This window comes from Ammodytes marinus (assembly GCF_949987685.1).
Source record: "Ammodytes marinus genome assembly, chromosome: 22".
Classification (NCBI taxonomy): Eukaryota; Metazoa; Chordata; class Actinopteri; order Uranoscopiformes; family Ammodytidae; genus Ammodytes; species Ammodytes marinus.
In genome coordinates, this window is record NC_137226.1 from 10,720,038 (window position 1) to 10,748,037 (window position 28,000).

General features: G+C 42.5%; 1 protein-coding gene across 1 annotated transcript; it reads right to left on the reverse strand.

The window, feature by feature from the left end:
* On the reverse strand, window positions 1–27,987 carry LOC307268766 (uncharacterized protein; the record flags this gene model as incomplete). The annotated part of the gene is made up of 9 exons (XM_080051512.1): window positions 27,348–27,987; window positions 21,240–21,392; window positions 16,245–16,771; window positions 15,561–15,719; window positions 8,242–8,379; window positions 6,788–6,930; window positions 3,002–3,172; window positions 2,474–2,582; window positions 1–1,725 (listed from the first exon to the last, which is right to left on the reverse strand). The coding sequence occupies exons 1-9, from the start codon at window positions 27,934–27,936 to the stop codon at window positions 1–3; spliced, it is 3,714 nt and encodes a 1,237-aa protein (XP_079907638.1). The 5' UTR covers window positions 27,937–27,987.
* Between the last annotated feature and the right edge of the window lie 13 nt (window positions 27,988–28,000).

Consider the following 28,000-nt stretch of genomic DNA (forward strand, 5'->3'; position numbering starts at 1 on the left):
TTAATGCGTGGAGGGAGGGGAGGGCTGCGGGGGAAGGGGAGGTGGGGAGGAGGACGGAGGCGGAGGTGGGTGAGGGAACGAATGGGTGAGCTGAACCTGCGCTGGGGCTTGTGGGTGCGTTTGGTATTGCGCTTGGTTTGGTATCGTTTGTAGCGGGTAAGAGCCTGTCGTTTGGGGGTACGGGTAAGAAGACTGAGGAGGGAGGAAGTGGTGGGAGGGGAAGTGTGGGGGGAAGTACTGGTGATGGTGTGGGAAGTGAGGTGGAGGAGGAGGATGAGGATGAGGATGAGGGTGAGGGAGGGACTGGGAGCTTGGAGGCTGCCAATAGGCTTGAGACTGCGTGGTGGAGAGAGACAGGTTGGGCTGGTGCGGGTAAGGCTGGCTTAAGTGGACCGAATGCGAATGGGGGCTTGCTGTCTGACCGAGGAAAGAGTTGGAGAGGTTTGAGATTGGGTTCTGGGGCATCATGGGAGTTCTGTGAGGAAGGTGGGAGTGTGACATGAAAGGGGGGAAGGAGGGAGGTAGCATGTGAGAGAGGTGAGGATGAGGAGGAGGAGGAGGAAGAGGAGGAGGGGGGAGATGCTGCTGCCTGGGTGCGTATTGCTGCATGTACGATCCTTGCTGTGGGGGCATGTGTGGGTTGGCGGATGTCCTGGAGTCCACGCCACTGGTCCATTTCTCTCGGAGTGGCGTGTGCGTTCGAGAGTGTGTTCGCGTGTCCGTGTGTGTTTGCACATCCACAGTCCTTTTGTCTGAAGGGATGTCCAGCTTTAAGCGAGGGGAGGAGTCCCTTTTGTCCTTCTGCTGGTCTGAATGAGACGGGAAAAGCGTCCGGGAAGTTGAGGACACTGCGGGCTTGGGACTGGATGTGGTGGAGGGTGAGATGGAGGAAATAGATGTGGACTGAAGAGGAGATGGAGTAGAGGTCGATGAAGGACTGGGTAAAGACAAGTCTGATGATGTCATAGAAGAGGAAGACTTAGAGACGGGGGATTTGGAGGAAGAAGTCGCACTGGAAGACATTGTTCGGTTTTCTGAATGATGGCGATGGCGGTGTTGATGGTGGACCTTTGATGATGACGCTGCTTTGGGTTTCGTGTCCTGATGAAGAGGAGGGTGAGTGGCAGGAGGGAGCAGAGGCGAAGGGGATTTATTGGTGCGGAGAGGAGGCGGCGGAAATTCTGCTTTCACCTTTGCGGGAGGTGAATCCTGTGGTTTGGGTTTCCCTCCGTTTTTTACCCTCTCTGTCTCTGTGTCTTTGTCTGCTGCGCTGGTGGACTTGGTGTCCGTGGGAGGAGACAAGAGAGGCGCATGAAGAGGAAGATGGAGCTCCTCTACCTCCTTTTTGACAATGGGCAATGTCCTGTTTTCCCCCACTCGGACCTTCTCCTTTAGCCAGTCCTTCACTCCTTTCTCACAGTACTTTTCTCTCCTACCCTTCTCTCCCTCCACCGTTTCATTCTCTTTCGATTCAACTTCCACTTCCTCTTCCTCTTTCTTCACCTCTTCCTCTTCCTCCTCCTCCTCCTCGTCTTCCTCAGCGTGGTCATATTGTCTTAAGCGGACGTGCCAGGCCAGGCTGCAGACAGAGGACACCGTCTTGAACTGGTGGACCACGTTGCGAGGGATGAAGTAGACATCGTCGTGGCTCAGGCGGATGCGAGCGTAGCGGACGCCCTCGCGACGGAGCTGGTTGAGTTTGGCGTCGTCCACCCACTGCACACACTGTAAAAGAGTGATAGAGTACATGAAGGAAGGGAAAGGATATCTCCAACAGGATACAACGATAGCTACTTTTAAAACTGACTAAATTTAAAAAGGTGCTCCGAGGAACTTTCAGTTTTTGTTCATTCTTGCACCCCCTTTGGACAAAAGCGGTAGTGTTTTTACTACGCCAGCTGTTGTTCCTGGGTGAGCATGGACATAGACATTAAGAAAAACTATATAAAAATAGCATTCTTTGCACTGATGGTCTCGTTTGGTGTTACATGTAATTTATGATCATATGATAGGAAAAATTTGAACGTTTCAGAAATGTTTAGAAGTTCTTCATAGCACCTTTAAATATCATGAGAAAAACATATACTTTTCTCATATGTTCTTCTTTCTGTTCAGTGCATTGAATATATATTTTGAGAATGGATAAATAACCCTTTTGTTTTGTAAAAGATAATGTTCTGTAATTCCAAAGGTCCAAATAAGTTCCTTTTTTTCCAATCTCCACACCACAAGAGTTATCAAAATGATAAATGCATAAAAAGGGAATATTTCTGTGTTTGCCTTCATTTCTGCAGTTCCACTTAGCTCCACCAGGTAGCAGCATCTAACATCAGACTATATTACAGCTTGTTGACACCTTATTTAGTGTTGGATAACAGTCAGAGTTGTATAAAGGTAACACTGAGGATGTTATAAGGATGACTTTACTTGAGTTAATGTAATATGTGAGTATGTATGTGTGTCATTTAACAACCTGAGACAGTGGTGGTTCATGTAAGTCCAGCTGCAGCCTCTGAACCACTTGAGGGAAATCAGCAGCGTTGAAACACACAACGTCTTTGGTGACACGAGGAGGCTCCGAGCTGAAAGGGTAAATGAATGAAAGTTTTTATTTGGAACATGTAAAAACAATACAATAGAAGCGCAAACAAACTGTAACAAAGGAAAATGACAAAAAAATAAAAAAAAAATCCGAAAATGAGAAGGAAGAAGTATTATGCTTATTAAATCTCCAATACTCAGTCGTTAAAAATCCTCATATTGGCTTCATATTTATATCATATCCTTAATACATTGTAGACAAATTGCTAAATATTTTCATGTATACCCACACATGAAAAGAAAACAGGGATTATATGAATAATATGTATATTTGGGTGAGTAAGCAGTGAGTCTAAAAACTGAGTGTGTGTGTGTGTGTGTGTGTGTGTGTGTGTGTGTGTGTGTGTGTGTGTGTGTGTGTGTGTGTGTGTGTGTGTGTGTCTCCCTATTCATTCCTAACCTTTCTCCAGAGCATACGGCCTTCAGCACTCCAACAGCGGCGGTGGTCTGACGCTCAAAGCCCTGACCGATGTGGTCTGCGTGGGCCCTGGTCCGGTCCTCAAACAGCATCTCTCTGGGCTCGCTGGTCCGGGGCAGACACTGAAGCAGGTTCTTCACCTCATTGCTGGAGCTGAGAACAGGACAGAGTAAAAAAAGGAGCACGGCTTATTTATCGGTTTCCATGTCTTCTCCAGGCAAAAAAATAAAAAGCACCACACAGGCATTATCTGCTGTTTTTATATTGGTTGACTTGGTTGATTTATAATAGCTACTTGTGTATTCAGGTAGTGTAATCTGCTGGGATAGATACCTCACTGAATGGTTAGGTTTGTAAAATGTCAAGAGAAATAGTCAAATAATAAATGTGATTACAATTTCCTGAGGCCAAGGCAGACGTATTCAAGGGTGTTTCTTTTTTGTCACACAAATACCCCCATGTCATTCAATTTATTATCATATAAGACTAAGAAAATCTGCGAATAGGCCAATTCATATTACAGTTCATTCCGAGGCTATGATTTGTTGTGCAATTAACCGGTCGATTGTAAATAAAATCAATCAGCTTGAGAAAAAGAAGTTATTCATCAAGCACATATACAGTAGTATCATTTGGTTTAAATTCTTAAATATGAAAGAATTCTCTAACTTAAGTCTCTCTTTTTTGGACTGCTGAAGATGTAACCTTGGGTGCTGGAAAACACATCAAATGGATGGAGGTATACCTTTTTCATCTTATTCAAATTATTCTGAGTTTCCCCCCCCCCGTTTGCTGGTGGCTAAAAATGATTCTTCTTGCATGTTTCTATACGGTGTCTATTTATATTTAAACTGAGCAGCAGTAAAAGCTTCAAAATGAGCCGTGATGCCATTCCAATAGTACTGCAGTCAGCTCACGACTGGATCAGTGACTCACAGTGGAGCTGCAGTCACATTCAAACAAGAGTATAAACACACACAAACAGAGTCTGCAAGAGATTCCTTCGAGAGCGTGATATACACACACACACACACACACAGAGGCAGACAAAACAGCGGCGAGACTGCCCGGGCTGAACACTAAATTGTGCATTCATTCACTCCGAGATAAGAAGAGAGAAGCAGGAACGATTGAAAAAAGAAGAAAGAAGCAGAGGACCCCCAGTGAAGGGAGTAGGGGGAAATCAACACACACACACACACACACACACACACACACACACACACACACACACACACACACACACACACACACAGCTCAGTTTGTCGGAGCTGACTGCAGGCTGACAGTAATGGATGTAAAACCAGGGAAAGCTGGTGAGTGAAACACTGAAAAGAAGAGAGTGCAGAAGGAGGAGTGCTGAACGTGCACAACTAGATTGATGTTTGACGTTTGTTCTGGCACCATATACAGAATGTCAGAAGGCAAAGGAGATGATGAAACTAAACAGGAGATAACTAGTTAAAGAGGTGGTGATGAGAGGGATAAGGTAGAAAGAAAAGGAGAGGAAAGAATAGGGAGAAAAATACTCTAGGTGACAGAGGGAACCACAAGCTCTGATGACAAACACTGGTATGTACAATGGAACTCTTAAAGCTGCAGTACACACTGCCGAAAAGGTGGATCATCATGTTAAAAAGGTATGAACTAGGATTTAAGATTATTGATAAATCAGTGTAATATTAACATAATATATAAAAATTACCCAATACATTTTATTTAAAAAAAAAAATCTTCATCTCAAAATAATAATTCAATTTACAATTGTACGCAATAAAAGAAAGAAGAGTGTTCTTAAGATATGACTACAATTATTAACTGCTAAAAGAATTTCTATCTATCTACTATTAGATTAATGGACCAATCATTTCAGCTCTCCTTGAGACTCAGCAGGCTCCCTGTTGGCACCACCAGTCTGTCGTCCATCATGCTAGTTGTATGTAAACAGAAGCAGCATGTTCTGTGTCAGGCCGCTGTCCTGTATCTAGTGGTTGCTGCCGTTACTATGCAATTACTGTAAATCTCTGGAAGCATGGCGCTCCATCGCTAGAAAGCTGAAATATTTGGGTTTATTTTCATCGGTCCGGACCACTATAATCAAGCGGGAATTCTCAGACTGAGAGTCTCAGTGCTGTCAGAGATGCGTGACAGCTTGACCCTTTCCTCTTAAACCACCAAGAGACAGAGATGATGCTCCCACTAAACAAACATACGTCCTCACTGCCTTCCTTCCTTACAGCATACAGTCATACACTGCAGACATGGATCACGGTTTTCAACAAAGACACAGTTTTGATGCCGTTCTTCTTTATCAACGCAGACGAACATAACCAAAATAAATCTTGCACTGCTAGGAGTGTTTACTGAAAAAAAAAACCTTTCTTTAAGAGTTCTCAAAAATGAAGGGCCGGGTAATAACGCAATAAATCAACTCGAAGCAGGGAAGGGAGGTCAAGAGGACGAAATGGAAGATGGATTGTAAGAGAAATTGAGAAAGACAGGGCAGATATTCAGAGGTAGCGTGAGGACAAGGGCAGAGGAATGAAGGGAGGACTGGAGGAAAGGAAAGGAAAGAGGAGTTTGGCAGAGAGGAGAGAGCTGGGAGCCAAAATGGAGGAATAAGTAGGAGTTTACACATAGGATTTTGTGGATGTCACTTATACTCATAAGTCAAGGTATTTTATGTGTGATCAAGTCAATTGATGTGATGAGAAATGACACAGAGGAAAGAGAAGGGCACAGTTTAACCACCTCTCTCTCTGTGTAGCCATCCATCTGTGCCTCTATATAAACACATTCTCTCAGCTCCAGCTGATACAACACAAGTGTTTCTGACAGCACAGTACACACACACACACACACACACACACACACACACACACACAAACGTTCACACTGACGCACCCACTTCCCTGAAAGCCTCAAACATTGTCTAGTAATCACCGCCACATAATGTGGATGCATTTTGCAGAACAAAAAATGTCAAGGTATTTTTTCTACAAATGTATAAGAAGATTATTTTTCGGTCTGATCGTTTAATTTCCTAATTAAAAAATTATACAATAAAATATCTGAAATAATACGCTCTAAGTGATCTGACTACCACCCAGCAGAGACAAGAGAGCAATAAACTGCAGCATGGAAGGAATGTGTGTGTGTGTGTGTGTGTGTGTGTATGTGTTGTCCCGTGCTTGGCCCGACGCCATGTGAAGTAGCGTCTGATGTCGACTCTATTAACATAACCATGATCTCATCTGAGTGGTGAGCCGCATACCACTCACATCACATTCGCACACAGACGTTCTCTCTCATGGTCTCGATCACAGAAATCATGTGTGTGTGTGTGTGTGTGTGTGTGTGTGTGTGTGTGTGTGTGTGTGTGTGTGTGACAGAGCTTATGATGTGGGAGCAGCAATGACACTGTGACGGAGACAAACGGAGAGGGTGTAATTGCCTCATCCGCCGTTGCCTCGGCTACAACAAAGCTTCCTGCTGCTTGCGCGGCTGCTGCTGCTTCAGATGTGAGCGTGTGTGTTTTGGTGGCGCTTTTCTTTCCTAAATCTGTCCTTGTGGGGTGTGTGCAGAGAGTACATAACACAGGCTGGCTCAATGACACACACTTAACATCCATAAAGAACTTGTTCTCTCTATGTCTAATGTGCAGTGCTTAAGCAACACAAAATATTGTCTGGCTTCATATACGTGTGTATGTGTGAGTGTGTGTGTACGTGTGTGTGTGTGTGTGTGTGTGTGTGTGTGTGGACTCACCGTCTTCTCTTAAAAGGGGACTTTGGTATATCAGCTACAGGTATCATCTGCTCTCCTGGTCTGACCCACATGATAGGACCGTCGTCACTCTCTGTGGGATCCATCTGACTGAGACCGGAGAAGGTTCCCCAGGGAAGAGTCCGCTGCAGACAGACAGACAGACAGACAGACAGACAGACAGACAGACAGACAGACAGACAGACAGACAGACAGACAGCATGAGGTAAAAAATAATCAAAGCAAAATGCTAGCTAACACGTCCCTCACTGTTTCAGTTGGTTAGCCAATTCATCAAGTTATTGTATTTATTCCAGAGAAAAGAAATCCCAAGAAACTGCCCTCCCCAACCCCCCCCCCCCCCCCCCCCACGGCAAAATGTTGTCACGGGAACCCGAGATGCTTGAGCGGTTGCAGCAGAATCAGAGCCAAAAGCCCTAGACAGATAGGAAGTGCTAGACTGAGGAGGATGTGTGTCTTCTGCTATTCAGCATACGGCGTCCATCTTCCACACTGCATGCAGAGAGATTTGAAGCTTCAACGCAGAATGTCAAACAGAAGAAAAAGCTTGTCACGCAACGCTGTATTTTTGGTTCGGCTGCTCCAGTGCAGATCATTTAAAACAGAAGCAACATTGTGAACTGAAGCGGGAGCCTGATGTACTTCTAATCACTCTGGAACACACCTCACTTAAAACCTCGGCGGCCACCAGTGAGAAAATAAGGTGTTTTGTTGTTGTTGTTGATGTTTGTGTCAATGCATTCAAATATTTGGCACTAGTTAAATTTTGTTTTCGATTTATAGGATCAAATAGTACAGTAGCACACAATGAAACTACACGACCACAAGACAGCACCTCTTCACTCAAGCATACTTTTAAAAAGGTACATTTTTGGAATTGTGTGTAAACTATAGGATATCACATGAAAAGATCAAAATACATTCATCACAGTTAAAAATGATTGACAGTGCGTCCAAAGTCTATATAATAATACAGCTTATTTCCCTGTAGTAAACCACAATGAGACTTGTTATTCACTGTAGCTCATTTTGAACCAGTCCCACATTCACCCTCCTGCTGATTCAAATAGGCATTAGACAACAGAAAGTGCGTCTTGTTATTTCACCCTTTTTACCAAATAAAAATGATATATTTGAGTTAATAATGTATGTCCAGTAGAAACAACAAGGCTTGGGGCTAAGTGCTGATTACAGAGTGAAGAAATGGTTGACAATTACAAACATTCTATTCGAGTGCATCAACTTCCCTTACAATTCTGCTGTTGTACATATGAGTCCACCTCAGAACTAGTAATGCCTTGAGATAAATTGCCCTCGACCTCACATACAATATTGTGTAACATGTCGTTCTTGTTTGAATACCATTGTGACTTTCTCATTCACCTGCCCACCCCCTTGTGTTTAGCATTAGTGCCATTCATCCTGTCCTGGCTCACCTTGAGGAAGGGCGACTCCCCCAGCATGTCAAGGAATTCTGGGAAATAATCCCCGACCTCCTCGTCCACAGCTCCCACCAGGCTGATCTGTCTCATGGCCCCGGCTCTGTACGTGCCGTTACTGTAAGTTCTCTTCACCTGCGGTACAACACAGGGAGAAACACATAGCATTAGACAATCATATTATGGGACTAATTTAACACAGCAGTTCTTAACAATTATATTTTTTATTTTGTTTGTAACAAACATTGTATTGCATCTTCATTGTTGATCCAACAGCAACCTATATTTAAGTGTTTTTTTAAAGAGAAAATAACAAACGCAGACTTTACAATATGTATTTCAACCCAGCTTTACAAGTCCCAATACACTTTTTGCAGACTCCCTCAGCCTAAGTTACAATTACACTTAAGGTCCGGTCTCCTCCTCAACCACAACCACAGGATAAAACATACATCACATCACACACAGGAATCTGTTTAAATGATGTGAAATAAGTGGTGAAATGTCATAGTTGTCCAGGCTCTTTCCCAAAAACAGTCACCTTGACTCTTCAGATTAATAGCGATATCATTATATAATTGCGTTGCAGCAGAGTCAGTCGGGTAATTATGGAGACTAAATGCCCCCGTTGTTGTGAGAGGGATGGCACCACCTCCTTTGGTCCTGAATTGCTCTAGGAAAAGCTTTTGACAAATATCTTTGGCTTTTGACCTCTTTTTACACTGCAAGAAATATTGAGAAGTATTAAGTTTAAAAAGAAAAACATAATTTGGTGTAGCAGAAATTTGTTTTTCAAATCTCCCTCATTTTTCTTAACAACCATTTTGGATAACAATAGTGTTTCTAACATTTTGTACCTTAAAAGTATATTTTGATAAAGTGTGACTTTACTAGGTTGTTAGATATGTACCCTGAGAAGTTTTGGCCAACAGGTTGCAGTGTTGGTTATAAATCCCTTTAAAGCTGTTTGATTACAATAAAAGACAGGGGGAAATGAAACTAGACACTGAAATGGAGGATGGAAGCTGTACAACACTACTGTTTGTGTGTGTGTGTGTGTGTGTGTGTGTGTGTGTGTGTGTGTGTGTGTGTGTGTGTGTGTGTGTGTGTGTGTGTGTGTGTGTGTGTGTGTGTTGGCAGTTTCACTTGGTGTTTCTGCTCCATCGGTGTGGCTCAACAGACTGTTTGCTGCTCTTCACTTGGTTAACAGAGCCTAGTGTCTGTACTAGTCCCCCACAGAGAGGGCAACACAGTGTGTGTGTGTGTGTGTGTGTGTGTGTGTGTGTGTGTGTGTGTGTGTGTGTGTGTGTGTGTGTTGGCCAGATCCTTGGCTGTTTGCCTCTAGTAGTGAGTCACCACTTGACAACAAGGCAGAGATAAAGAGGGAGAGAGGGAGAAGACAGAAGGACCAGAGGGAGGCGAGAAAGAGAGATAGAGAAATGATTCAAAGGAGAGAAAGAGAAAAAAAGAATGAGGACAAGAGAGACAGATAAGAGAGACGTTTTGAGAGGAAGAGGGATAGAAAGGGATGCACTGGACAAGAAAAAATAAACGGAACAAATGTGAGTGACGGAAAGAGAAAATAATGGAGGAGAGGAATCAAATGACTTTGCAGGTGAATAGGAAGACAACATGAAGCAAGTTAAGGGGGAAGTATTGACCATGGAAACAATGAATTAGACAGAGACAGAAGGAGATGCTCAGCAGCTCCCAGGTGTGTCTTTGACAAAAGGCACAAAATCGGCAAAACAGCTGCTCAGAGAGCTATCATGCAAGACAGTAGATCGATACAGCTCTCGGGTTTGCGTGTGCGTGCGTGCGTGTGTGTGTGTGTGAGCAAATGTTGTCAGTCCGGTAGGTTATATTTATACAGGTTGTAATACAAATTGAGATTGGCCAATTTATTTTAACTTAAAATAACATAAACAATCAGAGTAATTTGTGACCAAGATACTAAGTGAGAGGTTTTACATCTCTTGAGTGTATAAGCAATATAATGTTCCAAAATGTATTATAAGTGGCATATATTGTTTCCTTTTTGGCTGATATAGACAGTGATAGATATATTTTTCTACAATAAATTACTATTAGCCGAAATGTCTGAAACAAAACAATAGAAAAGTTACAAGCATTTATTCTTAGTATGATCATGTATACAAAATGACTTATGTAGTAGGGCTTTAGTAGTGAGTATTCAATTATGTAAATGTTCTGTACATGCTTGTAATTTGTTACCGCTATATTTTTGGCTATGTACATACGTTCAATAAAACGGAATTTTCCTAAATCTGAAAGGAAGCTCGATATGTAAAACTAACTAGCTTACATATCGCTATGCAAAATGTTGTTTGTACTTAGGCCTTAAGAGCCATTGGCAGACAGACAGACATTTGGAAAGTCACAATGGGGCGCAGTTGCGAATGCTCAAAACATCCTAAGGCCCCCGTTGCTCAATCCTAGAGTAAACACTGGTGTGATATAAACCGGAGAAAATCAAATCTGCATATTTTAAAAGCTGAACCAAGCAAAATGTTAGGCCTTTTTTTTCTACGGTAAAGGACCTCAAACATCTACTGCTTTGGATATGCTGTTATTACTGAGTGGGTGAAGCATCCTGTTCATGCTGCAGGTACAGGGCACAGAGGTGATCCACTTTAAAGTCAATGGGTTGTCATGTCTACAGTACAGTAATGTTGTTTTTTCTTCTTTTAAACCTCCAAATTGCACTTACTGCATGGATCAAATAACTGCCTATTAGTGTTTATTTAAAGGTGACGTAGGCGATTTATTTATGTTAATATAAGTGTTAAATCGCTCTTTATTCATACAATGATCACTTATATAGTGTGCGTGTTTCATAAAGCCAATCTCTCAGTCACTCGCTCTGCATGTAATCGGCAAATAAACTTTTCGGGGATCCAGAAACTGGTATCCAATCACAAGAGAGAACGCTACAAACCGGCACCCGTCTCACTGACGGAGCACTCCCAGAGCTCCCAGACAGATGGGTGAATGTGTATGCGCCTACAATGGCGGAGCAGGTAAAAATCCTTCCCAATGTCTGTTTTGATGGTTTTTAATCATGTTTTATCACACTTATGGATCTGAGATGATGCTAGATAACTCGCTGCTTGAAACCCGCAGTGCATTAATGTGGTGACGTAGGGACGACGGAGGGGACTGCTAACTGCAGTCACTGACAGGAAGTTAGCTAAACTCACCATTCCGCTTACTTCACCTTTAATCTCTGATAAATTAAGATAAAATAAAATAATAATGTTTGATCATGCACGGCCAGGCCAAGCCATGTGGGTTTTGCTAGTAGTGAGCTCACTTAATTCCACTGCATCTGTGCCCCCGACACACTGTACAATATCATGAGAAGATGATGGTGACTAAAAGCTCGAAATACTCCCTCCACACACATAAACACATCGCAACTTTAAATAGTCTCACTGAGTCAATGACCTAGATACTGAGAGGGAAGTGTGTCTGTGTGCACACACGGATTCAAACGCCTTGCCCGCTTACAAGCACTTATAGTCTGCCACAATGTTTCTCAGCCAGTGTGTGTGTGTGTGTGTGTGTGCACATTCATCTCCCTGCATACTCATAATCTTGTGTGCTTATTTTGGCTGTGTGACCGTGTGTATACACACCATGCATAATTTAACAGCAGAATAACCCCCGCGTTGTCAACGAAGGAGAAGAGTCTCTCGATATCACTGAAGAAGTATTAGGGAACACTACGTCTGCCTCAAATGAAAATGGAAAAATTTAACAGTGGGTGACTCACTCACTGACTACCACACACACACTCACACAGCTTGTCTGTAATAACTGAAGGCAAACAGAAGGAAACAGGAAATGTGACAGACTTCCTCCTATGTGCTACATTTCAAGAAGCTCCAGCAGTCCTTTCCTCGACCTCGGTGTACGTGCGTGTAGACACACACCCTATTGGTAAATGACAATTGACCAAATTTAGCTTTTAGAATTATTTTTCTATACTTCTCTATTACTAATACTAATAATAAGCTTCATTTCAAAAAGGTGAGAGGGAGCAGCACAAACAACACAAGACTTTAAATAAACACAAGAAGAAGAACATTTTACAAGAAATATTTTTTTTTAAAATGATCCCAATTTACTGCATCTCAATTCTGGTATTTACAGGGTCCGCAAAATTCACAAAAATTAAACAAGCCGACATTATTGCATTGCATCTAATTAACATCCCTCTGTCATCTCTCGGCTGCAGTCACTTTCTCTGGCTGAAGGCAGAGTGTATCTTTAAAAAGGCAAAGCGATCATCTTGCTGGTTTTACTCAGATGATGATGTGTTTTTCTCCAGCCTCTCCATCTGCTCCTCTGTCTCTCCTCCTCATAATGCTATGGGTCCCTGGTGGGAAGTCTATTAGATCAGTCGTCTCTCTCTCTCTTCCGTCTCTGGTTCAGCGGCTGTATATCCACTTCCTAATGCTTTAACAACTTCCCCCTCTCCTCTCTTTCAATGCATCCTTCGCTCTCTGTAGCCGAGTTGATGTTGTCTTTCCCTATTGTTACTCTATCTGACCTCTTCACAACCTCTTTAAGTCTGTCCTTCACTGCTCTGTGTGAGCTTTCTAAATCATTATGTCTACACAGCCTCTAGAGTACTCAAGTCAATTAGTCCATCGATTACAGAACATGTGCCTTTTGCCAGACATGCCACTGTGGTACACATAAGAACGTATTTAATATGACATTTAAAAGCAGCCGTCTGACTCTGTCCTTTAGCCATGTACTAATCTTCTGGCGTCTTAACTACATTAATTTATCACACAGCAAGACTATACAGGAGAGTCCAAATGATCTCACCGTGGGAGCACATTGTGTATATCAACAGTCGGGCTGCACTTGCCCTAAAAAATGGGAGTGCTGTAATCTATCTATAATCCCTAGCACCACTGAAACTCACTGCCTTCGTGTCTCAAGGCAAATCTACACACTTGTCAAACACAAGCACAGAGAAACATTGCAGGCAGTTGCCAATGTCTAAAATGATTTCCTTGTTTTCCTTGCAAACAAAAACAAAAACAAAAAAAACAGCTGAGAACCTTACAACCTTTAGTGAAGGTTAATAGAGGCAGAATGACAGAGCAACTACTGAGGGTGAGGAGAGCTCAAAGAAAGAATGGTAGAGAACTAAAATGTGTTAGAGAAATCATTCATCTCTGTGTGTTTACACCTGTGCCCTGTAAAGCCGTGTGCTTGCTCACATCTGTGTGTGTGTGTGTGTGTGTGTGTGTGTGTGTGTGTGTGGTCTACTTCCCAAGGTCACTGCCGAGCGTTAGGGAGGAAGGGGGGAAAAAAATTAACAAGACCAGTGGACAATGACGTTAGGCCTGCAAGGAACACTGACTCTTAAAGGGCCAGCGCAGGACATGGGTTTAGCAGACAGAGCTCGGTTTAGACAAATGGACAATTTGGGTTTATAATTCACTCATTTTCTGGATTTAAATTTGTTCTGTAACATCCAGAGATCAAAGATGTGTTTGTGGAAGCAGAACCTGAAAGAACAACACGGAATAACATTATGAATATTTCATACGAAAAATAGCCAGGAGAGCGATAGATAGGGAGCATAAACTACTCTAAACCGCCCCCATGGTGCCACACACACACACACACACACACACACACACACACACACACACACACACACACACACACACACACACACACACACACACACACACACACACACACACACACACACACACACACACACACACACACACACACACACACACACACACACACACACACAAACACACACAAACACACACACTGTGTGTGTTAGCTGGTGCCGCTCACATTGAAAAAGAATAGACAGTATCTCAATACAAACCACTCAGGAGGTTTGCGGCAACAAAAGGCTTTTCATTAGTGAACTATAGACACGGGACAACTGTAAATGAAGACCTCTATCTGTGTTACTGTGCTCAGAGGACACAACCCAGACAGACATAACCACCAGCTAAACACACACACACACACACACACACTTCTTGTTTTTCCAGTTCCCTTCAAAAGGTAGTGTAGTATTATAAGGAGTGTATCGGAGGCATACGACAGCTCCCATACGTTCATCTTTTGCAGTCACCCATTGTATCTTTGCTGACTTCCTCTTCCTTTCACACTGTAAAAGATGCTGTCCTCTTGCTTTTGATTGCTGTTTTTGCTCTCACTTTAAATTTGTTTTGTAAGATTAAGTAACACTAATGCTGGACAGATGGAGACAGATGCTTTCAACCAGATGGTTTAAGCCTCGAGAATACTAATTTTTCATCACCATATGTACAGATGGGACACTGACTCGCATAAATTCTCTCTGAAGTATATTTTACAAATCCCAGAGTTAGAGTCTCCAGCCCAAAATCCTATGGACTACAGCAACCAGAGCCAGAAATACTAAATAATGTGTGTGTGTGTGTGTGTGTGTGTGTGTGTGTGTGTGTGTGTGTGTGTGTGTGTGTGTGTGTGTGTGTGTGTGTGTGTGTGTGTGTGTGTGTGTGTGTGTGTGTGTGTGTGTGTGTGTGTGTGTGTGTGTGTGTGTGTGTGTGTGTGTGTGTGTGTGTGTGTGTGTGTGTGTGTGTGTGTGTGTGTGTGTGTGTGTGTGTGTGTGTGTGTGTGTGTGTGTGTGCGCGTGCGTGTGTACAACAGAAATGACAGATTTAAATTGCAGTTCCTGGTAAGGCCTCAAGCTCTTCCTGTGTGTGTGAGAAAGTTTGAATAACACCATGTGCTGTGCAGACGAATGCTGTAACCGTATCTTGCCGGCATCTCTTCATGCCGTGCTTCACCTACAGAGTGTGTGTGCCCTCCAGCTCATGACCGCAAATGACACATCTTATGCTGCACCATGTGGCCTTACTAGAACTATAGCCTTACTTTTGCAACAGAAAAACCTCCTATTGGTAATGAATCACATCTCTGGTCAACAGGTCCTGTGTTAACGGAGTGTTGTGATATTCATCCAAATAGATTATACACAGATGACAGAAACTAAGAGGCTTGGAGGCACTTGGCTATTTTGGACTTCAGACTATTTTTTTTTTAAATGTCTGAAAGCTCACCATCTGCTCTGTCCTCTTTTGAGTCTACTGCTTTAGAATGGAATAATAACCCCAAGGCAAAAGCTGTGTGAATCAGCTTTAAGATGAGCCATTTGTCAGTTCGGCTGCAGCATTTTAGTACATATTTCCCACCAAGGTCCAACACTCGTTCTCAATGGGTTCTTGTGTGTGTGTGATTGTGTCTTCTTGACTAACCTGAGAGTAGAAGTTAGCCATTGTGGTGGTTTCTATGTCCTTCTTTCCCAGTATCTCTATTTTGACAGGAGCCGAAGCGAAATTGTCTGAGAAGTAATCCAGGAAGTCCGGTAGGTAGCTCGCTTCCCCGTGGACAATTCCCATGACGTAATGCGCGGCCTGGAAAACATAGTCAGCAGTCAGTGAAATTATGATTTTTTTCACTTAAATCTTTATTCACAGAGACAAAAGCTGGCAAGACAAAACCAGCAAAAACATAAGGTCTAAAATCCTGAAGATGAATTTATCTTTTAATTATTTCTTCATTTTGGAGTGCTGTCCAGCGTCGATTTTTCCCATTTTCTGTCTAATTGTGCTTCATGAAGTCTCAGTCTGTGTGTCAATATCTCCATTAAAAAGATCTCTCTAACAATTTCTTCATTGGTGGTGTTTCCTTACCTAATGCCTAGTGATAGCTTTCTTACAGTATTTCGACTCGACACATCACTTGCAATTACTTTCTCCTCTTGCAATTAACATAAATAGAGCACCAAACTAATTTTTTTGGACCTCATAGCTTAATATTTGCTGTAGAACCTTATACGAAAGAAAATCTTATTTACAGCATTTACACAACAGCTGAACCAAAATGCACTGAAGCAACATTCACACAGACCGATCAGATCGATATCTATCATACCATACCTTGGATGAGTTCTCACTGAAAGCCAAGGTGACAAACTCCTGGGCGAACCTCTGCCTCTGGGCCTCGGAGAGAGAGGAGAGCTGGGAAGTGTAGGCGTGGGCCACCAGAGCCCCTCCGTTAGGCTGGTTCTCTATGTGGATGTAGGGGGCAAACTCTAGGCCCGCCGTGCCCGGATGGGCGCACTGTGGCTGGGCTTTGTTCGGGGAAGGCGGTGGGGCCATGATGGAGGGCGACAGAGAATTGTGGAGAGGGGAGTTGAGGAGTGCAGTTTTGTTGTTAGGCTGAGGGTAAACAGGCAGAGGGGACTTAAATGGAGACAGGGGATCGGAGGATGGAGAGAAAGAAGGGTTGGGCGGAGGAGAGGACGCAGGGAGGAGAAGCAAGCCGGCACAAATGGTCTGGCAGGAGCGGTGGTACATCTTCACTCGCTTGTGCTTCTCCCCCTCTTTGTGTTTCTTCTTCTTTTTCTTCTTCACTTTTTTGATTTGCAGCTCCTCCGAGTTGATCTTGGCTTTTTCTTTCTCATCTGAGAGAGAGAGAGAGAGAGAGAGAGAGAGAGAGAGAGAGAGAGAGAGAGAGAGAGAGAGGAAGCATTTGATTACTTTGAGGGAAGACAGGAAATTCTTAAAAAGATCAACACAAAAATATGAATAAATAAATATAATTTTGGAAAAAGGCTTGAAGGGAGTATGGATTGATGGATAGACACATCATTCATGCAATCTTTCTAAAGATAATCTATTGAAGTCTGCTGTATGATGTGTAATTGATCAACCGACAAAGCAAATCCTCTCGCAATGACGAAAGATCAGAGAAAAGAAGAGCTCTAAACAAGCTGATAAATTCATATCTAAAAAAAAAACAATATAACTGAAAAACATTGAGCCTGGTCTATTTTTAAGTGAGTGTAGACAGATGAGTCATAGTTTCCCCAGATGGTGTCCACCACCCGAGGGGACACACATAAAATAAATCGAGAGAGTCCTGCAATGGAATCCCTTGAGAACATCAGATATGACTAAGCCAGGAAAACCAGCTCTAAAGCAGCATATCTGAACAGAGATAATGCTGTACATGCTAGACAGTCTATTTAATGCCTCAGGCGGGACAAAGTGGAACATGCAAATTTATGCACAGTGCTACTGTATGTAATCGTATCTGTGTGTGTGTGTGTGTGTGTGTGTGTGTGTGTGTGTGTGTGTGTGTGTGTGTGTCTGTGTGTGTCAGAGATATACAAATCTGTTTGCAAACATGTTGCTCACTGCTTTTGTTCTTATCCAGCGGTTGTGGAAACAAGTGGCTGTGTATACATTTACTATAAATGTGTGTGTGTTGCTTTGATATAGGTCCTGCTGCTTCAGCATAATTCAAATATCAGCTATCATCACATTCTATCGCTCTCTCTCTCACACACACACACACACACACGTCTAGTTTGTACCCCACACACGTTCAAAGCCAGATAAGAGACAGAATGAAAAACAGCACAGTGAGAAAGAATGTAACATAGTGTGTGTGTGTGTGTGTGTGTGTGTGTGTGTGTGTGTGTGTGTGTGTGTGTGTGTGTGTGTGTGTGTGCAATAAAGAGAACAACAGCAAGAAGGTATTTCCACTACAATACCCAAGCGACTAATCCAAAAGCTCTTTAACCACCCATCCCCCAAATTCTCATCTACACAGGCAAGCACACACACACACACACACACACACACACACACACACACACACACACACACACTAAAATAGGCATGATGGGCCAATAAGAACATTTTCAAACTGGAATCACTTTACCTTACATTTAGTTGAGAAACGCATATTTGTACTGGATCACAAATAGGAAACACAACGTTATTTTAACCTCAGACCGATTACTGAACATTAACATTTCCTTCAGTTGGCTTCCACGCATTCAACAACTGTCGGCAATATTAAATAAATAAATAAATACACCCCCATACAAACTGGGATCAAACACATATTTGGGCCAATTGGCTGGACGGTCACAATCAGTTTAAGGTCAGATAAGTACACACACACACACACACACACACACAGACACACACACACACACACACACACACACACACACACACACACACACACACACACACACACACACACACACACACACACACACACACACACACACACACACACACACACACACACACACACACACACACACACACACACACACACACACACACACACACACACACACACACACACACACACACACACACACACACACACACACACACACACACACACACACACACACACACACACACACACACACACACACACACACACACACACACACACACACACACACACACACACACACACACACACACACAAATAGCCTCAGTGGCAGTTACTGTCAGGATAGCTGTTTGCTGCTTATTGATTTCCTATACGCGCCTCGTCGCCCATTTCAAATCGTAAACTTAACACTCTCACTGATTACATTTCTAACTTTGCCTTCTTGACTCGGTCACTTCCAAACTTAACACAGGCTGTGATTAAATACCGTCAGTGCAAACCTCTTCTCTAGTGGTGTAGGCCTCTCTCCATCTGATTTCTCCCTCCACTCTGATTCAATAATATCCCAGCGTGTCTCTATTATCCTAAACACACATGATTTAACAGCAAGGCCTCTACAGTAGCAGGATGACTGCAGACTGAATCTTCCCATCACCCTCTCCCCTCTCTGTCAATTCACCTTTCCAGCTATTTTATACATGGTCTTTGTCCAATTCCCACTAGGAAAAATGACCCAACATATCGAGGACAGCTGTCTGCACCACAGAAAACTATGAAGATTGAAAAGTTGAGCTGAATTATCCGGTCAGTTGTTGTCATCTCTCTAGCAGCCGCTGGCCATAACATTCCTTCAAATGTCACAGTGTGGTTGTGGCATAACAGCACAGAGACAGACAGAGCTTAGGGCCAAATCAATCACAATACAACTGGCATCCGTGAATACATGATGGCAGTGCCAGTGTGTGGTTTGTTGTTTCCGTGTGTGTGTGTGTGTGTGTGTGTGTGTGTGTGTGTGTGTGTGTGTGTGTGTGTGTGTGTGTGTGTGTGTGTGTGTGTCTGTCTGTCTGCCTAATAAAAGGTCAAGTCAAGTACACAAATAGAGAAGGCTGTTACATCACATGTTTGCACTCTTGGAACTATTCCCTCGTGTTCATAAAGAGCAAACAGACATATACATAAGACAGACCAGTGGGCTAACTGTGGCCGTTCACAGATCTGTTCTTATTGCTTTTGTACATAGTACATGTTTTATAGGTTGTATGGTTATGAATTTTCTGAGCTGCATTTTCTCAATTCAAGGTTTGAGAGGTTCTATATTGGCAAAACTATTTACGTTAAGTGAGGCCTATATAAATAGTGCAGTTTTGTTTATATTGGTTGCAGCAATCACATATTGGTCATACAGGAGAGATATATAGACCATGTTGCACTACAGGTTGTTTTCATAATGATTTTTTTAACGATAATTATTAGGAATTATTGGTTTAGTGTATAACATGCGGCAGTGGTGAAGTGGGTAGGGAGGTCGCCTCTGGAGTGCAGGGTCGGAGGTTCGATCCCCCGCCCTACCTACCACATGTCGAAGTGTCCCTGAGCAAGACACTGAACCCCAAATTGCTCCCGATGGTTCAGAGGGCGCCTTGCATGGCAGCTACTGCCGTCGGTGTATGAGTGTGTGTATGAATGGGTGAATGTGGTAAGAAATGTAAAGCGCTTTGGGGCTGAGAAAATCGGCTAGAAAGCGCTATAAGTCAAGTCCATTTACCATTAATTACTGAAAAGAGCCTGTAGCAGAGCCTAGCTGCTTGTTTAGTTAATTGTGGTTCATTAAAGTTCTGTGTACGATTGACTGATGAATAAACTGGCATTTCAGCACTACTAACTTTATTGTGTTCTTGGTTGTCTTCCACCTTAGTCAAAGTGAATGTTAAGAGTCTTTTCCTAACATTATTTTGATAAGAATTACATTATAAACAAACACAAGGAAGGCGAGACAGACACAAATTAAGACGACAAGGGGGAGAGGAAAACAGAGGGGATGATAGAGTGAGAAAGAAACAGACAGAGAGAGAGAGAGAGAGAGAGAGAGAGAGAGAGAGAGAGAGAGAGAGGGATGTGTGTAGTAGGGTAAATTGCCCTGCTTTGTCTCTCAGTTTCTCCTGTTACAATCCTCCAAGCGTGTAATCCGCGTGTACACACACACACACACAAACAAACACACAAAAGGTCAGGCGAAAATAAACCCAGCATAAAGCATAAATTCTTCTTGTGTGAGCAGCAGCACAGTGCAAAGGCCAAACTAATGCCAGGGATCTAATTCTTCAAGTACAAATAAAATAGGTGAAACCACTGTCACACTGCCTTTTTATTGTCTCCCACTGGGAGAAAATAAAGATATAATTAAGATTTACTGTCATTTACGGTAAAAGTGGGCCAGAAATGTAATACCTGTAGAAAAATGTAAGTATGATATCAAATTCCTAATGATATTATTAATTGAACTATCCAAGTGGTATACTGTAAAATGATTAGGTGGATAAACCAAATAAAACTGATCATTTAATAATTTAGGTTTTTGCTTAAAGTGACAGTTGTCAATTATGAGTCCATGAGCTCCGTTGTGACAGTTTTTGCCAAGGGTCCGACTGAAACTACACATAAGGAATGAACATCCTGCCAAATATTCACTGGCCCTTCAAATGTGAGATTTACAGTAGCTTGATCCCATTTTAAACAGCGTTGCAAATCGAATACTTTTTAGTTTGGGCTGTTGGTTGGACAAAAATAAAGCTATTTAAAGACACCACAATCGGCTCTGGCCAGTGACTATTATTTTCTAAAATGTCTTGCTCTTTCATGTTCAGCCCCTAGATAAATCATTTGGGTGTGTGTGTGTGTGTGTGTGTGTGTGTGTGTGTGTGTGTGTGTGTGTGTGTTTCCCCACCGACCTTTAATTGGCTGCTTGACTTCTCCGTTCTCCCTCTTGATCTCGTTCACCACTTTGTGTTTCTTCTTCTCCTTTTCTCTCTCTCCGTTTTTGAACTTCGTCTTCTCCCTCTCCGCTCCGTCTCTCTCTTTCGCCTTGTCCTTGTTGGAGTGCTCTGTGAAAGCACAAAAAAAATTAGCATTTAGCCAACAGATTTACTCACACAAAACCACACGTATTACAATCCATTCACATTGATTTTTTTTTCTCTCTTAACCAAAGTCTGGCCTAGTATTTCTCCATCACTTTTAACATACGCAAATCAAATCAGTCCTTCCACGGAGCCTCTACTCTTATCTCTTATGTTTTCCTCAGCACTGTAATTAGCCTTTCAAATCCCTATAAGACTGCCGCAGTCACTCCTAACTGTAAAGCTACATCTCATGGGGATATACCTGATGTTTTTCCCCAAAACTCAACCCCGCCCTGTGTTCTAGCATCTACTTACTCCAAGAAGCTTCCCTAGCATTTTGACATATTTTCTTTCTCCTTCCAGCTGCACGTCTGACAGAATCCTTTGAGTGTTGGGGGGGGGATCTCACAGATCTTTAATGTTGAACTTTAATAATTGCCAAAAATTGCTCCGGATGAGAGCAGCAGTCGAAAATGATAATATGATGCCCACACACACACACACACAGACACACACAGTTGTGAAAGCATTAGAAGATCACCACCTTTCCTTAAATAATCATTTGATTGTGTATTTCCTTTAATTTCCATATAAAGACATGTTTAAAAATCCTTCTTTTTTTACACATTGTTCTTTTGCTGAATCTTTCTTTCTTTCTTTCTTTCTTTCTTTCTTTCTTTCTTTCTTTCTTTCTTTCTTTCTTTCTTTCTTTCTTTCTTTCTTTCTTTCTTTCTTTCTTTCTCTATTCCAAAGAACCCTTTTTCTCTTTGAACTCAGTCTGATCTGTCTTAAGTAGGAAGCTGTGTTTTCACATTGTTCACTCTCCTGTGGACCTGTACAATGTTAGCGCGATCAAAGGGAGAAAATGCTTTGAAAGTTAAAAAAAAAAAAAAAGAGGCCGGCTGAAGAAGCAGAACTAGAATCCATCGATACACCCTTTTAATGACGCTTTTAAAATAAATACCTCCACATTCTTAAAGTCTAGTGGTTTTCCTTTGCTGCCCAACATGCAGGTAGCCAGCCATGCCCCTGGCCCTCACGCCCTGTGGTTAACAGGAGGAATGCCAAGAATGGTAATAAACCATTTTAAGAACTATGCAAGAAATAAATGCTGTAAAGTGACCACACGCCAGGTGAAAAAGAAACAAAAACAGCCTGTTTCAAAAACACCAATTTAGCTTCAACAGGAAGCTGCCTATAAAAAGAAAGGGCTCCCTCTCATCCATTGCCAAAGATTTATAAAAAAAAAAAAAAATGTCAGACAAATGAAGGGCCTGGAACAATTCATAAACCTTAGATCTAGAGGCAGAAGGAGATAAATTAGGCCTTATTTAATACGCTAGAGAACAAGCTGATTTACTGTAGCTTGAGAATAAAAGAGACCGTGCCGTGGTTTAGGGTCACAAGTTCAAAATGGTCATTAAGGCTTAATAAAACATAGCACAAAACCTGAGGTGTAAGCCAATCACAATAGAGGATTGATTTTTTTTTTTTTTTTTTTTTCACTGAAACTTTTTCCTGACTTTCTTGCAGCCAGCTGGCGGTTTGGAAGTGGAACACAGCAGGTGGTTCTTCTCACTGCGTGGATGATCACAGGAGAGACAACGCTTTGAAAGAGACAGAGAGGGCCAGATTCAGTCCAACTAACACCAGCACTGAACTGCTGCCTAACTTCACAACTACTTTTATTTTCAAGCGATTATACACTATTTAGAAACATACTTCTGAATATTATTTTCCATTTCTTAAAAGGTGCTGTAAGCGGAATGGTTCTTTTAGCTAACTTCCTGCCAGTGACTGCAGTTAGCAGTCCCCTCGCTCGTCCCTACGTCACCACATTAATGCACTGCGGTCTTCAAGCAGCGAGTTAGCTAGCATCATCTCAGATCCATAAGTGTGATACAACATGATAAAAAACATCAAAACAGACATTGGGAAGGATTTTTACATGCTCCGCCATTGTAGGCGCATATACATTCACCCATCTGTCGCTCTGGCGTGCACCGGCATTGAGACCATGAGTGAGACGGGTGTCGGTTTGTAGCGTTCTCTCTTGTGATTGGATATTAATTTTGGGATCCCCGAAAAGTTTATTTGCAGATTACATGCAGAGCAGCTGACTGAGAGATCGGCTTTATGAAACGCGCACATTGTGCAAGTGATCACTGTATAAAGAGCGATTTAACACTTATATTAACATAAATAAACCGCTTACTTCACCTTTAAAGTCTGTTCAGAAATATGCCAATACATTCTACACACTCACTGCACCTTTAATGTATTACATTTAGCGTGTATTAACCTTGGAGAGCATATAGGGTTTAACTTGTGAATCTAATTAGCAAACTGAATCATGCACAGACACTCTTTACAGGGCTTCCAAAGCATACACAGTGAGTTACTGCAGTGAATATAACAGCTTGGCACACAATTCTGGTAACTAACAAGGAAATCAATTCAGCTGTAGATTGACTAACTGATGAAAGAAAACAGGTAATATAATATATACTGTATATTATATAGAGACCTACAAATGTTTGTGTGCCAATGTTATGTTGTATGAAGTGAAAACGGTTTAAATCATACTGTATTATAACATATCATTGCTATTATCTTTTTTTATAGTTTTTTTTGTCAGTGTTATTGGATTCAAAGTGAACCTACAGGTTAACCAGCCCACTAGGGAAACCCTGCCTACTCCAGATGGTCAGTCCATTCCCCGCTGGTGAGGCAAATCTGTGCTTCACCCTTCAAATTGATTGCACAATAATTAAGCTATTAAGTGCATCGAGTCTTTGTTAGACTACTCAACCGCTTTTGCAAAGACAGAGTTAAGTGTCTTGTAATTTGGGGGACTGAACAAATTACCTCGAGCCCACTGTAACTTAATTGGGAGCTGATGATGGTGGCTAGGCTTCATCTAATTTTCTCTCTCTCTCTTTTTCCCTCCCTTCCTTTTCACGTCCACAAGCGAGTTGTCCCCACCGGCAAAGTCAGAGGGATTCTGTCAGCATGGTGCATTTACAGGCACGCCAAAAAAAAAAAAAAGTAATTACCGCTACGGAAAGTTACATGAGTCACAATAACCTGACTTCCCCAATAACACAAGTTTACAAGTCTCATTTAATGGACAGAATGAAGATTAACAATTTGTGGCAACCTATTCACTAATCAGTAAATATCACTTTCATGAAGCTTCTATTACACAGAAGGCTTAGAAGCTGTGACCAAAACTGTTGTTGAAAAACAAGCTCTGTGGCATGTGCCAATTTGATATGATTTCTAATCAACTCAACCTAAATTTGGCAACAGCATTTTGGTTACAATTATAAAAAACTGTATAGTGTAAATACTTCACTCAGCTGAATATTTTTTCAGTGAGGATTAAAACGGCGTGTGACCTTTGACCTCTGTGTCAAAGGTCCTGGGGGCGTGGTGCTCGACCATTTTTTTTAAAAAACTAACTCAGCCAGCATTATGCAGCAATGTTTCCTTGTCCTGACCCACTCGTTCGCTGCACTTTGTCAGAGGATGCGTGTGTCTAATTTCAATACAAAATGTAAGGTGGAGTCAATGCTCACTGGCCTCTAACCTCCCTCCAACAGCAAACCCAGCACTAATAATATTACTGTGATGATGGGATAGTCTTTTGATCCCCTGTAGGAAAACCCCTTCCCCTTTTACGAAGGTCGGAGCACAATGGGCTACAGAGAGCAGAAGCTGGCTCTCTCTCTCTCTGGCTCGAGGTCTCCTTCCAGCACACGGCCCCAAACGCATGTCCAGCAGTCTGTGTCAGCACTGCGCCAGCCAGCCAGCCACTCTCAACACATATTAGAAAGACACGGCTGAAATTGTGTTTTATTTATGCGTTTGTTTTACGTGTTTTATCAGACTGTGCCATGCACTCAAGGAAGAAAACAGACACACGTTAGTACCATGGTCCCGTCAGAGTGGGAGCAATTTAATCCTTGAAATATTTTTGTGCTGGATGGATTAATGCATTTTTTTTTTTTTTTTTGGCAACAGTCTGCTGCTCCACATTCATATACTGCTTCCCCATCTTCACATTTGGAGCCACTCAAAATAATTACAGTCCCCTAATGCTGGCCACTGAGCACCTCCCTACAGCCGTTAGAGCTTCCGTGCTTTGCTCAATAGTGTTGAAGGACTCCTAAGTGCTAATATTTATTTTTACATATATGGCTGCATTTAAATAAATGTACCCGAGTCAGGTCCAGAGAGAATAATGTTGGGGATTTAAAAATATTCGTAACACATCTACATAGGATAAAGCACTAAAACTTTTGCGATTTACATAATACAAATCAAAACGTAACCAATGTTTAGTTATACGACTGCTGCTGAATAAAATGTATTCATTACTCAGCTAAAATAATACATGATTTATTTTTTATATTTCATTAATCTGTAATAACTAACAGCAGCTGCTGTTCTGGAATCCTGTATTAAAGCAAGCAAGCTCATCCAACACTGTTTGCTGTGTTAGAGCTATGGCTGACAACAACATGTCTGGTCCTGGCATTTTCACTCACTGCAGTGGGTGTTCAGAGTGTGTCATGACCTCTTAAACTACCCAACTGGAAAAGGGTGACATCATGCACTCACACACACATACACAGACGCTTGCATGTCTCCACGCCGTAATCCTGCTATTGACTAAACATTCATTTAGACACACTGGCAAACACAAACGCACACATGAAGAGATTTTGAGATTTGAAACACTGCTGTGTGTGACTGATATGGCAATGACAAAACACCAACAGCGTGGTGACCAGATCAGTCTTACTAGATATACAAATGTATCCCCAGGGACTCATACAATCAATTTAAATTAATAGATGTCATCCTAGGACATGTTTGTAATTGTATTACTGTCCTGATGACATATGTTAATCATTTGTAGTGTAGCAAAAAACACTGTTTAATATATATATATATATATATATATATATATATATATAATTTTTTTTTAATGTTTTATCATCTTGTTAATAAAACCTGCATTACAGCTAACTAACAGTTTCCTTCTAACATGAGTGAAATGGTATAACAACAGGCTGTGTAGCTCCGTTTCTGTTTCCCAGCCTGAGGTTACAGAGGGGGGCGTGGTGCTCGACCAAAACAACACTTACCCTATAATGGCGGGCGGCTGTCATATTGTTATGACAGCAACGCAACGTGTAGTTTTTACGCATAGCATACACAACTCCAACGGAAAAAATATAGGCTACACATAGGCTAATAGGGTAAATAGCTATAGGATACAAATATATAGGCAAGGCTTCGCGCATTAATGTTGCAGAACAACTAACAATTCAGCTCAACCGTTACGCAGGCAGGACAGGGATTATAGCACGATAGTGTCGTTTATAACATCTTACGTTGGATCCTTTATAACCGTAAACGCATCAAACAGGTTCTTATTTTGTCAAAACGACATAACAACGTAACAATTCCGCAGCAGCACGAGAGTAGCTGGTTAAAATGTAACGACCAGGTCGCGCGACTACTGCCCTGGACCGCTGTTGTGGCGCTCGAGGGTTCACGAGCGGGTGAACGAGGGACGAAAGCTGGCAGCCATAACCAGCAGAAACATCGACTGAACTTGGCTTTATAGCCACTCAACTCGATGTTAACCTTTTTCAAAGCGTTCAGACATAAATAAGAGAAACCCCTCGGGTAGGCTGTGTGCCCCCCTATGTTTCCTTCGGTGCAATAGTGTTCAGACAAATTAGGAGGCGGACAACTGCACTCTACGGGCCATGTTCACGTGCCAAGTAAGTGGCTGAATCTACTATGTGCCAAGTAACTATAAAAGGGCAAAACTCTAGCCTACTAATAAACACAACTCAAACTATAGCCTAATACACTGCAAGTAAAACATTAACGAGAACATTCACTGTTTTGGCCTACCTTTGGGTGGCAACTTGACATCCCCATTTTCCCTCTTCACCCCAGAAGTGTTAAATCTGCTGATATCGTTGTTGTTAACATTACTCCCGGGTCCGGGGGTCACCAACAGTTTATGTTTCTTTTTCTCCTCTCCGACTATTCCTGTGCCCTTCTCCCTCTCTTTCTCCCGCTGTTTATCTTTACTGGGTTTCTTGAGTTTGGAGGAGAAGCAAGGCGCTTTGTGGAGGAAGAAATCGCTCTGTTTGAAGACTTTGTGTGCGTTTGTCGGCGGTTGAGATCCACCAGTAACAGGCACCGGAGGGTTGTTGGCGTTGCATGTCTTTACCGGGCTGAAGCTCCACAGACCCGCGCTGCTATTGCCATAACTCTGCTGCTTCGTTGGCTGCTGGAGTTTCTCTCTGGCGCTGCCGTTGCCTCCGACTCCTTCCCTGCTGAGTTTCTTGGGTTTAGCGCTCCTCTCCTCCACCCGGACCTTCTTGGGCGGCGGTTGGTTGGATTCCCGGGAAGACTGCGAGCGGTAGTCAAGGGCTCCCTTCGCCTCGGTCGGCTTGACGAGCGGGCTTTTGGCGGGGGCGACCGCCGGGGCCATCGCAGTTGCAGCGGCAGCAGCTCCGGTAAGGTGAGCGCTGCCCAGCGAGTCAGCCATCTTGAGG